We start from the raw sequence: 16,132 nt of genomic DNA, 5'->3' as shown, positions 1-16,132 counted from the left end.
AATGCCGGACCTAATTATTAAACCATTGCACTCGATGAAGATAATTAGCTTTCGTCCTGTCAGATACTGCAGTAACAATAGACGATGGCTTGGAGCAAATGTCCTTCAAAATAATACCAATCTGGTTATCGATATAATTGAAAACAAATTCATCTGTAAATGAGAAACTTTCTTTCAGTTACGCACTCATACACTATAAATGTTAATCTTATGTTGAAAATTAAAGCGCCTAGGATCATCAAAAAATCCCAGGATGAGGTAAATTTGCTAAAACGTCTTGTACCCATAAAGTGCATTCAAAATATAGACAGAATACATCTTTTTTTTAGTCCAAAGGGATTTCAGTCCCGAAGGACTATTGCTTTCGTTTTGGCATTTTGCGCCGGACTCATAAACGTCGGTTCACTTTTCAAACTGTTGCCACAAAATGTTAGAGTCCTGCATTATATTTGAAGAAATTAAATAATGAAAAATCTGCATAAATGATTGTCTATTTCTCGCATTGTGATAAAACAATGGTACATAGAGCCATCGAATTTTGAATGACGAAATCCTACTGCGAATATGGGCATCTGAAATCCCAAATTTGGAATTTGTTTTATTATAGATTTTATATTTTGTAAAACTTTAAAGAATTTTTGATTTACAAACTCAATGCTTTAAAAGCGAGAAATGGCAACGTTATATATAAAAAAAAATACTTTTATCTCCAGCTCGCGAGACTGTGTATATCGGAAATTCTAAAGATATGCTTAATTTAACATTATTTTACGATATTGCTCTTGAATTGAATTTTATGGTTTAAGTGCAAAGAACATGATATTTAATAAATAAAGGTAACACTCAAAACGTTAAAAAAGCGCCCCTTTGGACGTAATTTAAAATCTGAAAAATTTCAGATTTTTTTTTTTTTTTTTTAAACCAAAACACTTAACTACTTACTGCTTAAGATTAAAATAGTTTCCTGAGACCTGAAAAGTAGCAAGTCTCTAATTAAACCTGTAAGAAATCCTTTTAGAGAGATAAATTTTATAAAACTGTCTTCTTGGTTTAGACACTATTTGGAAAGAGTAAAATAAAATGGAAGTTTGTTTTGATTTGGTTTATTTTATAATGGCAAAGCTTACATGGCTAATGTGGAGGAATGCTTCTTGGTGAATTTTTTGAGGGAAACTGGCTTGCATCCTTGTGACACATAGAAAAGAGCACGAAACGGCTTATGCAACCAGCTCGTTTGCCTAAAAAATGAACGAAAGGCATAGTACCGGTGTTTACAAACTTTCCTGTTTTTTGTTTCTTTGTTTTACCGCTGACAGGCAAAACACAGTAGAAAAATTTTCATTTTGAATATAGGAAAGAATATGTTACAACTATGAAATTATATGAAAAGCATATAAAAAATGAATTTTTTTACTGCTAAAAATGAAAATACAATTGAAACATACAGATTTTAGCATAATTAATATTAAGAAAATTTATTGGAACTGGATTTCAACCAATTTTTCTCAAATACTAGTCATTCAACTTTTAGATTTTACCTATTGGACAGAGATTTAAACTCAAAGTTCTTTGTAGTCATATGCTTTTTTAAAAATTTCATTTAAATACCTCTTTTTCTTTTTCTTTTTCTTTTTTCTTTTTTTTTTTTTTTTGTATATATGTAATTAAGATTCTCAAAACTTAGGGAAAAGCTGATTTTCAATGACCTCTGATCTCTGATCCCTGTTCCAAAGATGTTAACAGTGATTCGTATTCGGGAGGGCGCTGCGATCACGAAAGCTGTAGGCAGTGTCTAAACATAGCTCCGAAATTTTTTAAATAACTGTTTCAGTAAATATTTTCAACTCTCTAAAAAAGTTTAATTCACCTTTCCTATGCAATGTCTCATTCATCAAATTGAAAAAAGGAAACTTCGCTTCTTCGAAACTTCAGATGTTTTGTTAGCTGCTTACTATCAACACGAGAAATCCAAAAGAGGCCCTGACACGGAATATTCAGATAAGTAACATTCTGTTCTTTATACAATATATGTTTCTCTATCACTAGAGTGCAATTAAATTTCTTTATTTATTATTTTTCATAAGATTCTAGCATTATACAATAGTTAGTAATAGTAGCAAGTCATGTGGTTCTTTTCTTCGTAACTATTCGGTAGAGACGCCACATTCCTTATCAGTACTCCGTTCTTATCAGCAATTCACACCCTTCGGAGGCCCCCCTCTTCGTGCTTAGGAATTTCTTGAAAAGGAAAAAATGGGGATCTCTTGACCATCGATGAGTATAGATTGTGATTTTTGTAACTAAGATCCCCGACCTTTTTTTTTTTTCAGGTATCAAACTTGGAATTATGATCAAATATAAATACAGGGTGACGGAATTTATTAAACTTGTACTATAATAAATTACAACTGTTAAATTAATAAATTAATTTTATATTTAACTAATATTTAAGAAAAATAAACTGTATAATTTATTTTTGTTGATATGCTCTCACACTGTGTATGGATTTATGATTTTGTCAATTACTGTTTTTCTGAAATATACATGAATTTTTTGGGAACGGCAATAGTTAATGTTACTTTAGTTAAAATATTATGTACATCTCTGTGATGATATATGTCTTTTCTAGTTAGGTCTCAAGATTAGGGCATACACATTACCATGTAGGAATTCATTCATTTATTATTTTTTTTTATTAAACTTAGCTAAAGTTTGCTTCTTAAAGACACTAATTTTTACAGATGAACTCCTTAACTACACACATGGACACAATCGTATTTTAGGATATTTTCTACTTCTTTTCCTTTTCTTTCTTTAGGCCCTTTCTTTCTTTTTTTTTTCTTCTTTTTTTTTTTTTTTTTTTTTTTTCCTATATTATTTCTGGGCCATTTATTTTAAATTTTATTTTGTCCCATCTTTTCTTTCTGGCCTTTTGAACTCGTAAAAAATGTACGAAGTTTCTTTTTACTCTTCTCAAATACGAAATTGCCCCCCTTTCTATATACCTTTCCTTCGCACCTATGCTTGATTTTTCGCCCATCGGTGCAGAAAGACTTAGCGGGTGCAAAACAAGACATCTGTCTATTTTGTCTGTCTGTCTGTCTGTCAGATGTTAACAGTTAACTCGATAACCGTCGTTAAGTATGCTAAATTGTTTTCGTATTGTCACGTCTTAAGTGCGCATTTGATTACGAGCGCGATTCGGAATTATCTCATGATGGATTTTGGATGAAGCTTTGTGGGAGCGATGAATTTCTTTGCAAAGTCTTTTCATCCTATTCGAACTCATTTAGTATCTGATAATGCCGCAAAATCGTCTATCCAAACTCTAATTGAAAATGCCCTTGGAAAGTCTCGCCAGTTCCTTCGAGGTCTTTGGAGGAAAGGGAATGAATGCTCACCCAATAACTATCGTTATCAGCATAGGTTACCTGTAGAATATTTTTCGGAAAACCCTGTCCTGACGGTTTCCCCCAAATCAAATTTTTTTTCTTATCGGCCGGGTTTTATTCAGAAAGTAACTGCGAGATGGGTCCCCAATTCCCTAGTGGGTGCATTAAGCAAAGAATCACGAAAAAGAATTTTACAAGGGGGAAGTGGCCCTATGGTATGTTTCGTTGGTTTTGCGTTGGCAAAGAAACCGTCATTATTAACTAATGAAGAAGAATTAGAAGGAGTTTCCTATGAAATACGAGTAAATGCTTTTGCAATACTTGTAATAAATAATAGAGACATGTTATTTGATAATTATGATTAATAGCATTGTAAAATAACAATCTAAGTGTGTGCATGCAGAAATAGTTCTTTTTTAATAATGATTATTTAATTATTATTAATGTATTTGATTCAGTGAGATTTCTTACCTTTAAAGTTTGTATTCTAAAATTATTTTTGTATATAAGTCTATGTCTTGTTTTATATAGTGACTCACATTTGTTTCCAAAGTTGTGCTTTTTAGTTTATTTGAAAATACCAGTTACTAAGTGACTGATATTTTCAATGAGAAATGACTTTTCTTTCCTATATCATCTTTTCTAAAACCTGCTTGTTTTTGAAAAAGTTATTCAAAACTTTTGAGTTCATTTAAAAAGTTCTGAAAATTAACCAACATGACTATTTGCACAAGCAGCTTATGTTTAATAATAACATAAAATAGTAGGACATACAGTACTTCATTAGATATCCTTTAGTAATAATTACACTTTCCATGTACTTTGCATTGATTTAGTTAATTTTTTTGAGTAAGACTGTTTCATATCTTTGTCAGAATTGCTTTTGATAGAGCTTTAGAATAAGTATCATATTTGCTTATTCTTTTCTCCAACTCACCCCATACATGTTCAATAGGATTCAACTCTAAGAATGTGGATGAGTTTTGGTAACTTCAGGACAGTTGTATAACAACCACAAATGAACATATAGAATTTGTATGTTGAGGAACTTTCTTGTGATAGAATTTGAATATATTTTGCATTCTAAATTTTCTTGCAGATGCTTTCAGGTTTTTATTAAAAACATTTATGTGTTTATACAAATCCATATTCTATAAAAAATAAAATTCCTTTCCCAGAGGCAGTGAAACATACCCAACCACCTTCATGCTTAACAGTAGTCTTCTATTTCTTCCATTTGTCTTTCATCTCGCAGCAGTTCGTGCATTAGACACAACTCTATTAAATTTTGACTTATTTGCAAATATAACATTATTTCAATGAGATGAATTAGTACTTTTCCATTATGCACAAGCCATACTTTTTGGTATAGAGAAACCAAACACATGCTGCGACACAAATAGTACCATCTGTGGACTAAACCATTTGTATGTGCATTTAGCTTATTTGTGTCTTTACAATTAAAATGCATGCCAAAATATGTAACAAATGTACAAAAGAAATGTTCCAGTAAATTTTTGCTTCCTATGGATTTTGGAAGTGCCAGATGTATTTGCATTGTCTGTAGGCCAAGAATTTTCTTCTTGCTGATCACCCATTGTGTCCATAAGCCCTAATGACTCTTCAAACAGTTTCATTGTTAACTTTTATTGCAAGTCATTCTTTTGAATTAGCTGCAAGTTTTAACCACTAATTTTGGGGTTTTGTTTGATTTTCGTAGGATACATCTCTGATTTCTTCATATTAGTTTTAATGTAACCTCACTTCAGTGCATTTTGAAGAGTTCCGTGCAAAATGATGAATGGTTAAATTTCGATTGAACTTTTTAATTTTTAGTTCTTGTTATGTTCACTTCAGATATGGATATATTTTGTGTTAATTCTAAACACCATGCTTAAGGGGAGTGCCGATTTAAGAAACTGATTTTCTATCCCTCGAACCAATTTTCAGAGCATAATTCCCCCCCCCCCCCCACACACGCACGTTTCCGTGCTTCCGTGGAATTGATGTAGAGCTTCATTTCATGGTTTTCGTATACTTTCTTTCACAGGGAGTAATTTAATGTTCTTACAGAAATTATATTGAAAATATTTCATTATTAGGTAAGTCTCAAATCTATGATAAAAATTCAAATGGAATTCACTTTACAGAGCATTATTCCGGTAAAGCAAACTGGCGAACCGGTGAAAGTTACTTTGCACAGCATCAGTCTGTTAAAGCAATCTCATTACTTCATATGTACCTCTTGGCGAGTTTAGCAAAACATTTGATGATGAGTCGGGTCCCGGTAACAGAAAGTACCTTAATTGAAATAAGAGAAAAACATCTAAGCATAGTATTTTATTCTTTGCATTTATATTTTAGTGTTAAGCAGAGTTATAATGACGGCCGAAATTTTTTTATTAGAACAGATCAATTATTTTCCCTTTATTGCTTGTATGAAATATTCACTTTATATGTCCAATATGGGATAAATAAAGCCTCTTCCTTTAGTAAACTATCAGTATTTGACTTGTTCCATAAAAAGGATTTCTCCAATTAGGTTAGGCCAAATTTACCAGAAGCTCTGTTTAGATTGTTGCGAGTGCAAACTTCCAAGGGTAATTGTTTCAAAGTATTTAGCTTTTTGTCGGCCATATTCAGCAATCCATATGATGTACATTAATATATACTTTTTATTTATGGTAAAATACCATAACTCTGAATCTGTTGGTTGCTGTTCTGTGGAAAGCAAGTCCCAAATCCTAATTTTTTTGTTTCAAAATGCAAGGAAAAATAAAACAATGACAGTGAATTTATATCCTTGTTCATGAAAGTATAACGAGTCACCGCTAACAGCCGAGTGGTAAAGTCGCTGAACATTGGTAGTTCAGTCCGAGGTTCGAATCCCGCTAATGGGCTGGCTGCATGGGTGTTTTCATGGTTTTCCTCATGTGCAACGTGTATACAAGCCAATTTTTCTTAGAAAGTCTTCCACAAAGGCATCCCTTCCCTTAGGCATATAGCCCTCAGGGCTTTGTTATAATCACATAACCCAAACCAAAAAATACCGTTGTATAAAATAAATGTGCCCCTGCCGTCAACCACATCTACCTCCCGTAAAAAGTGCTTTGCATTAAAATCTCCAAGAATCTGATTGGCTATATCCAAAGTTAAAATTTTCTCTTAATTTTAACAAGTATGTACTATTTTTCCTGCTGTTGGAAGGTATGTTTATATTATGCCAAGTGGAGTACCCTGGATGTTCACAGTGATTGATGTAATAACATGCGAGATGTAATCAATGATAAAAGATGTAAAGATTATATGATATTCGTTAGGTATAAAATCGGCAATCAACTTTGATTAAAGTTTTGGTTTGAGATTTATGTCAAACAGTAAGGTGGCTGTGAGCGAATTTATTGATCATACTTGCAACATGGAGGCGTTCTGTTTAGTGCAGAAGTGAAATTAATAATCAGGACAGTCTACATGCTTTATTATGAAAAATGTTTACTGCACATGCATGAAGCATTGAGCGTATGCTACTCTCAGTCTTTCTCCCTTTTGCAAAAAAAAAAAAAAAAAAGTGCTGCTGGTCATGAGGTCTAGATATTAGATCATTCTGGATATTAGACATCCAGATTTTATACTGCAGAACTTTGTACTGCATATAGTAAATATTCATTTTCTTGTATAAAAAGTCATCAGATTGCTCCAAGGTAGTTGTGCTAACATGCAAGTGCCAACTAAACAATTAAAAAATGTAAAATAGCAACAACAACTTATGGTCTTGTCTTACAAATTTTAAGCTTCATGTTATCTAAAAAAATGTTTTTTTCCCTAGAATGCATTCTCAAAAGTACCTACCAGAATGGCAGGAGAAAGTATTCTTCAAGTTTATGAATCTAAAAAACAGTTTACTTTGGCTGATTTAAAAATTGGGGAAATGATTGCTAAAGGTTGTAATGCTGCTGTTTATGATGCTTCTTTGCAGTCTACAACTCAAACAGGTAAAGTGTGCATATATTCTTGTGTCTTCTATCAAGTTATTAAAAGTGCTTCTCCTATTATCAACTGAAACTGCAATTTTTGCAGATGCATTTTTAATTTAAATTTCTTCTTTCCGTAATTTGTAAAGAATGAAAGTGTTCTTTAAAAATCCTACTTTTTTTTAATGGTTCAGATCCAGTTTCTAAAAACCAGGAGAAATTTCATTGTTTCAGGGGTGGGATCAGATTTATCTGTTAAATGTGTAGTTATAGTTTATGAATATATATATATATATATATATATATATAAACTATTGTTTTTCAAGTTTTGGTATTTGTCCACATTGGCACAGCTTTAGTATAGCCCACCCGGAATTTTAAACAAAAATAATATCGCCAAGAGCGGCGATAAATGATATGATCTGGTAACCCATACTATTCACCAAACGCAATGTAAACAAGAGGATGGAATTACGGTTACAGCTAATTTAGTAGTCAGTTACATTTATTCAATTTCAATACAAATTACCGACATATCCGTTTACTGAAAGTTTAATGCACGTGCCCTGTATTCTTACTTTTCCGTTATAGATTTGTCTTAAAATTTGTCTCACGCTGCGTTGCAGGAGGAAATACAACATTTTAAATTAGAATTCTACTAAAATTAATATCTAAATACATAATTCGTAACACTGTTATTGGCGATTGTTTAATGCTCAGATACCGTGAATACTATTTTGTATATATATATATATATATTTGGCTACTTGAGGTGATATTTTTGCGTTTAGTTATTGCTTGCTCTAAAACTGCTGTTAGTGATGTTGTAATTAAGTATCAGGAGATTATAAAGGAAAATTTAAGGTGGGAGTTTTCAAACAAGTGTAAAATTTTGGGAACAGATATTTTATGTATGAATTAACAATAGAGTATGAACTTTTTAGAGGATTTTTGATGGATTGTCGATTAATGAAGGATAACATTTTCTGTGAAAAATTAAGATACCATGCTGGTTAGTTAGTCAGAAAAAGTCATCGAAAGGTAGTATTTGCAAGAAATGTACGGCTGAGAAATCAATTAGGCTAGGATCTTGATTCGCCTGTAGTAAGCTCAATTTTTCTAGAAACTTTTTTTTTTTACAACGCGAATTAATGGAGTTGCTTATGCGAGAATTTCTGCAATTCTCCGATTTCTTTTAAGTGAAAGCAGATTTCTTAGTATATGAGCAATGCAGAGTTTATTCAATTTCTGATTTTTAAGTGAAAAGAGATCGCTATATACATGGACAAAGCCAATGCAGTGCGCAATGCAGAGGTTGTGCGCGGTGCCTAGCTTGTGCAATTCCAGGATATTTTTTTAAGTGAAAATAGATCGATGTGTACATGTGCAGAGCCAATGTAGTGCGCAGTGCCTAGTTTGTGCAATTCTAGGATGTTTTTTCAAAAGGAAATAGATCAATGTGTACATGGGCAGAGCCAATGTAGTGCGCAACGCCGAGGTTGTGCGCGGTGCCTAGTTTGTGCAATTCTAGGATGTTTTTTTAAGTGAAAATAGATCGATGTGTACATGGGCAAAGCCAATGTAGTGCACAATGCCGAGGTTGTGCGCGGTGCCTAGTTTGCGCTATTCTACGATGTTTTTTTAAGTGAAAATAGATCGATGTGTACATGGGCAAAGCCAATGTAGTGCGCAAAGCCGAGGTTCTGCGCGGTGCCTAGTTTGTGCAATTCCAGGATTTTTTTTAAGTGAAAATAGATCGATGTGTACATGGGCGAAGCCATTGTAGTGCGTGGTGCCTAGTTTGTGCAATTCTAGGATGTTTTTTAAGTGAAAATATATCGATGTGTACATGGGCAAAGCCAATGTAGTGCGCAATGCAGAGGTTGTGCGCGGTGCCTAGTTTGTGCAATTATAGGATTTTTTTAAGTGAAAAAAGATCGATGTGTACATGGGCAGAGCCAAGATAGTGTGCAATGCCGAGGTTGTGCAATTCTCTGATATTTTTAAGATGGAAAAAGATGGATGTGTACATGGACACCGAGCTTTGATGTTTTTCGAGCGAATACGGATCGTTGTGTATAAAGGAAAACGAAATAATGTATGATGACGAGCTGCAATGTAACGTATTTTATATGCAATGTTTAACATATCGTTTGCGTATTTTAAATTTGTATTGTTGTTTTAATTGTGAATTATATTTAAGACATCATTTTTCATTTAAATTGTATTTTTAATTTTTTGGTTTTGATATGTTTATAATGCTTTCCGACTTACGATATATATCGATAGTCCGACGATCTACTCAAAAACTGTAAACTTTGACCCTATAAGTAACTTTTACCTCATTATTATAATATGGTAGTGTTTGCAATCGTAATCGCACTTGATAATATGAGTTCTTTGATAATACAGTGTCTCACAAAAGTGATAGGCACTTGTGCTTTACAAAAGGACACTGTAATAAAATTAATTAAAAAAAACATGTAAAAATTTTTTGTGGGTGTGTTTCATACTTCAATTTAGTAACAATTATTACATAACATGCATTTTCTCAAAATATTAATTTAATAAAAATACAATTGTTTAGAACGGAGCAAAAAATGGTTCACATAAGTGATGGGACACCATTAGATACTACTACGTACTATGCAACAAAAATCGTCTGAAGTAAGCAATAAAAATATTTTTTGGGGTTTTTATTTTTACTCAAAAGCAATTGGCAATAATTTATAAAATCGTCTGCAGTATTTCTCTCCAGTTTGTTTTTTGTGTTTTTTATCCCTGTGAAGCCATGAATGCTAAACGAAAAGAAACTTTGCCTGAAATTCGAAAATTAGTTATTAATTTGCAAATTGAACGTGGAAATTCTATTAGAGAAACTGCTGAAACAGTTAACCTGAGTCATTCAACAGTTTTCAATATCATTAAACGATATAAAAAGAATCATATGATTCAGGATAAAAAAAGACCTGGTCGACCATTAAAGCTATCCAATGAATAAAGCGAATTATCGTTCGAAATATTAAAAAAAATCCAAGAATAAGTGCTCCTAAAGTTGCTGCTGATTTACAAGCATTATATGGAGTAATTATTAATCCTGAGACTATTGGAAGAGTAATTCGATCTGCTGGATATCACGGTAGAGCAGCCAGGAAAAAATTCTTCGTGAGTGAAAAGAATAGAAACCTCAGACTGGCTTTCGCAAAATCCCGCATAAATAAGAATTCTGATTACTGGAATGAAGTTATATTTGCTGATGAGAGTAAATTTAATATATTTGATTCTGACGGTAGAATCTTGGTGTGCATAAAACCCAAGGAAGAATTTCGCAAACACACCATTTCTTCAAAACAACAATTAAAATCGGTGATTCAAGAAGAATGGGGTAAAATCACTCCAGAAATCGCAAAAAAATTAGTTGAATCCATCCCAAGAAGATTAAATCATGTTTTAAAAGTAAAAGGAAATCCGACAAAATATTAAAACCTTTTATAAAGTAAAATTTTTGGATAAAAGTAAGTGTCCCATCACTTATGTGAGCCATTTTTTGCTCCGTTCTAAACAATTGTATTTTTATTAAATTGATATTTTAATATTTTGAGAAAATCTATGTTATGTAATAATTGTTACTAAATTTAAGTATGAAACACACCCACAAAAAAGTTTTACATGTTTTTTTAAATTTATTTTACTACAGTTTCCTTTTGTAAAGCACAAGTGTTCCATCACTTTTGTGAGACACTGTATGTGTGTGTGTATGTGAAGCATTGCTTAGTGTTCCTAATTTGTAGTATTTATTTTCTTATAATATTTTCTCTCATTGCGAGAAATTAAATTTTTTATTTATTTATGTGTAGAATTCTAGTATGCCTGCCTACAGAGTATATAATGTGATTTGGGAATTTAAGAACCTGTTTTTCATTAATGTACTAGAAAATAATGAAAATTGTCTACTTACTGGTATATAAGGGATTATGTTGTTACGTAGCAAAACGTTTATTTGTAAATATGATAAAAATTGATATGTTCCAGAGTATTAATTAAAAAAAACTTTTTTTATTTGTATAAATTGGTAAAGCTTAAAAATATTTTAAAATACTGAAGCTGTATGAAATACAAGTATGAGAGACTGCGAGGTTCTTTATCGTTGTAATAACTGGTAGAATTCGCTTACTGTATCATGATAATTTTAAATATAAACAATTTATTATACTTATTTTCAGTTACGCCTAAGCTCAGAAATGTCAATTTAAAGAATTTGATGTTAATTTACAATAATAAACAATTCATTGTTTTTGTTAAAGAGAAAATAGAAATTACGCGTAGCATGGAGAATACATTGTGACGTCACACCAAATTATTTATTAAAGGTGAAATAGCTAAAGGTTTCCGGTATTGTTTTTAAAATTACATCCTTTTAACCTTAATCATTTTTATTAATCATTTCTTAATATTTCTTTCTTTTAAAATCGTGTATAATAGTCGTAAACTTATTTCTATTATCCACGATTTCTAGTGAAATCAAGATGGCCGCCATTTTTTGAAACACGGAGTTTCATCGAAAATCTGGATGGCAACCATTTTTCAAAACAACGTATTTCATGTGCTTTGGCGCCAAACCAAATTCGCCAAACTTTGAAGGTGGGCTATACTAAAGCTGTTCCGTCAACATTTTATATATGTTTTGTTTAATTTATAAAATGTTAAAAAATAAACCAAATTAAATCAAAATGTATTTTTCAAGTTTTGCAATGGAAAGGGGAAGTGATCTTTCAGCAATGATGAAAAGACTGCACGAGACAAAGTAAATAGAGAATTACAGGATGAGATGTAAATTTCCTGTTCTCTCATTTTCTTTATGATAAGATGATCAGTTAAAAAATTTTATACTGATCTTAGTTATTGCTTTTTATTTTCTAGTAAATGTATGCAATTATTTAATTATTGAGACTTAATTTGCAAACTAGTTTATTGTGTTTGATCAGAGAAATTGCTGCATTTTGTCATAGAGGGGGGAAAAAGTTAATGAAATAAATTATAATAGAAAATAAATTTCAGTGGTGACTTTTTAATAACTTTGTGTAATAGTTCAACTCATTTTTATGGTTGTTTTAATGTTGTAGATTCTAAATTGTTCAGTGTTGGGAAAGAAACTGTTACAACTACTCCACAAGCAACTGAAACTCGTGATAATGTTCAACACCAAACAAAAGTTATTATATCGCATACTGAAGGAACACAAGGTAAATTATTATTATTATTATTTAATGTTTAATAAATACCATGTATATTAATATTGACATAATTATTATTGTAATAAAATTTGGAACTTTGATATCTTAAGAATCTTTGCAGACTCTAGTTTCTTACCAGATGAAGTTTTAACTGAGTATTGATATAAAAAAATGGTTGATCTTTACAATATGGTAACTGGTAGTTTGTCGACATTTTGGAGGCGATAAAGGTTACTACCTGGACTTTGGTAATAATGTGAGCAGTACTCAGTTCCGATTACGCATTATTTCGTGTGAGGGAAATGAGAGATCATGGGATATGTCATGTGATACTAATGGACGAATTACGGTTCTTTAATCGGAAAAGGGGGGGGGGAATTGGGGAAAAATCTGGAAATTTTGTATTTGGCTTTATTCTGTGTTGTGTGAAACAGTGTTCGTGAATTTTTGGATCCCATGGCCGTAACTAAAGTGAATTCGAAATGGGTATTTAGTGGTATTGGAAAGGGTAGTAATAAATGTTTCTTTAAGGTTGTGCGAGATAGAAATAAAGATGTTTTATTAAGTTATTTATTTTACCTGGTACCTTGCAGTGAAATATAAGTATGATTTTAAAGATCCTGAAACAGAAAGAAGAAAAGTTTATTGGACACATAATCAAGATTCTGAAGAAGATTAGGTAAGTTAGTATTTTTAATTATTTGAGGATATTATTTTTATGCATTGTTCTAAATGTAAGGTGGAAGTAAAGGAATTTGGTATTATTGGGAAAATTGTTATTAGCAATGATTTAGTTTAAAGTAATTAGGATTGTAAGGTAATTTTTATTAATTTAATGTATGTGCTCATTTATATTTTAAGTAGTGTTTTTGAATTTAATTATATTTTAATTAAATGATAGTTATTTTGTGAATTTTATGTTTGTAGGAATTTGGTATACGTTTTAGTTGAAGTAAACGTGCATGGAAATAATTTAAATATCTGACATTAAGTATTTGTAATGGTTGCGGTATGAATTCGTTGGTGACGTTTATAATATAATAGATGATTTAGAGGTAAAAGTTTTTGGATATTTTATTTATTTTATATGTGGAAATGTTCATATTTGGAAAGGGTAAATACTTTTTCGCGATTAGGTAATTTCATATATTTTCTTTTTACCGGGTTTAAAGATTGAGAAAATTGTCATGTATTTTCGTGAAATTTTTCTAATTTATGAGAAAAAAGCAGTGTACATGGATATAGTGAAGAGTGTGCGCAATGCCATTTTTGTGCAATTCTGGGATGTTTTTTTAAGTAAAAATAAGTCGACGTGTACATGGTTTAGTGATATTTTAATTAAATGATAGTTATTTTGTGAATTTTATGTTTGTAGGAATTTGGTATACGTTTAAGTTGAAGTAAACGTGCATGGAAATAATTTAAATATTTGATACTAAGTATTTGTAATGCTTGCGGTATGAATTCGTTGGTGACATGTATAATGAAATAGATGATTTAGAGGTAAAAGTTTTTGGATATTTTATTTATTTTATATATGGAAATGTTCATATTTGGCAAGGGTAAATACTTTTTCGCGATCAGGTAATTTCATATATGTTCTTTTTACCAGGTTTAAAGATTGAGAAAATTATCATGTATTTTCGTGAAATTTTTCTAATTTATGAGAAAAAAGCAGTGTACATGGATATAGTGAAGAGTGTGCGCAATGCCATTTTTGTGCAATTCTGGGATTTTTTTTAAGTAGAAATAAGTCGGCGTGTACATGGTTTATGTGTATGTGTTATTTTGAAAAACGCGTAAGGAGTATGGTATTGTGCACTTTTTCGCAATTTTGCAGTGAATATTTGTCATGATTAAGCAGTTTTGTTTGATAAAATTTCTAGCATAAGTGTAATTCGGCTAGTAGATTGTCGGAAGAAGTGTTCAGTAGATAAAAAGAAAAGAAACATGTCTTTACTTCGTGAAGACAAAATGGCGGCGGGGGGAAAAAATAGAGGGTTGCTGTAGGAGAGTTGGTTGCCAAATTTTCGCCAAAAAATCGCCAAGTTACCATAATGTAAAGATCAACCAAAAAAATTATTCAGAATTTTTTTGTCATCATCTCTTTGGCAGTTGTCAGATATAGTGTACTAAGGAAGTTCTATGTATAAATAGTATCTTTCATTTGTTTTTTGGTTTTCAGAAGTATTTCTCTTGTGAATTTTTATGTGCAAGATGTTAGCTATAAACTGAATGTAAAAGTATACTTACAGGTACCCCTTGGGGAAAGTTGCCAATTTTTGGTGGTGCATGGCTACCGAATTTGTGCAATTCTTTGACTTATTATTTTGGCTTTGTGTAGCGTTGATTTTAGCACCAAAAATTGCTGCTACACAAAGACAAAATAACAAGTCAAAGAATTGCACAAACTCAGTATCCATGCACACATTCATCTATTTTCACTTGAAAAAAAAAAAAAAAAAATCACAGAATTGCAGAAACTAGGTATTGCACACTGTCTTGACTTATCCACGTACACGTCGACCTAGTTTCACTTTAAAAAAAAATCGGAGAATTGCACAAAGTTGCCATTGCACACTCCCTTGACTTTGTCCATGTACACATCGATATATTTTCACTTAAAAAGTCAAAGGAGCACCCAATTCTAGGTAAAAGTATATTTATGAAACATTCAACTATTCAGGTTACCATAAACGAAACAACAACTTGGCGATAAATGAAACAACTGTGTGATAATAGAAGTGACCAAAGTGAGAATATATCTAGTGAAAATGAGAGTATCATCTGGAAATTTCAATTTGAAACAAAAATTCATATACTTGCAGATGTCTGAATTGTAGCTTCTGTTTGCTTTCAAAAATAAAATTTATAAGTATATTCAGAAAGTCATTAATAAGCATTTGGAAACAAGAAATGCTCTCAAAGCAAAATATTATTAGTATATATTAACTTTTTTAAAGCTAATGTCTTATCCTAAAGTAATCTTTAAGATTTGGAATTTTTACCTTATTGAAAAGTAAAATATGTGACAATGTTTTGAAGGTAAGTACATGTTTAAGAAAATTTGTAGAGTCTGTTTGCATATTTTTTAGACGATTTTGTTTTCTATAAAAAAAATCTGCTTGGAATTTTTTTTAATGCAGCTTTATTTTTGAAAGTATAAATTATCATCTGCTACTTGATTGTTTTGTTTTCATGCAAAATGGCACTTTTAATGAAGCTGTGGATAGAAGGCTATGTTTGTGATCTTTCCAAAGAAAATTATTCGTATTTACTTATTAAGAAAGCTGAAAGGCATCGTTTTTTGATATCTAAAGCTATGACAGATAATATTATCAAAAAGAAAGGGGGGAATTTAAAGTCTGGTTTCAAATCAAAAAATTGTTCCAAATACATGTCCAAGGAAAAAGCAGAATGTTTTGATTGTTGCAAAGGTAAAATCTTTGATGTTAAAAGAAAATCCGCTAAGTCAAAGGAAGGTTGCGAAATAATTAAAATGCTCAGTGTCAACTGTAAAAACAGTGATTAATGT

General features: G+C 31.3%; 1 protein-coding gene across 1 annotated transcript in view; it reads left to right on the top strand.

Moving 5' to 3' along the window:
- The first annotated feature begins 3,140 nt into the window (after positions 1 to 3,140).
- The window catches only part of LOC118189230 (serine/threonine-protein kinase Pink1, mitochondrial-like), a 35,259-nt gene continuing 22,267 nt past the window's right edge, over positions 3,141 to 16,132 (top strand). Inside the window, exons 1-3 of the mRNA XM_085815903.1 lie at positions 3,141 to 3,694; positions 7,219 to 7,384; positions 12,487 to 12,606. Of these exons, the coding sequence (XP_085672029.1) occupies positions 3,248 to 3,694; positions 7,219 to 7,384; positions 12,487 to 12,606 (733 nt within the window). The 5' untranslated portion in view covers positions 3,141 to 3,247. The remainder of the gene's footprint in view (positions 3,695 to 7,218; positions 7,385 to 12,486; positions 12,607 to 16,132) is intronic.

Source organism: Stegodyphus dumicola, chromosome 1, assembly GCF_044657685.1.
Source record: "Stegodyphus dumicola isolate Sdum_Otavi_A_Nest chromosome 1, ASM4465768v1".
Classification (NCBI taxonomy): Eukaryota; Metazoa; Arthropoda; class Arachnida; order Araneae; family Eresidae; genus Stegodyphus; species Stegodyphus dumicola.
Note: the sequence above shows the minus strand (reverse complement) of the source record. Positions and strands in the feature narration are given on the sequence as shown.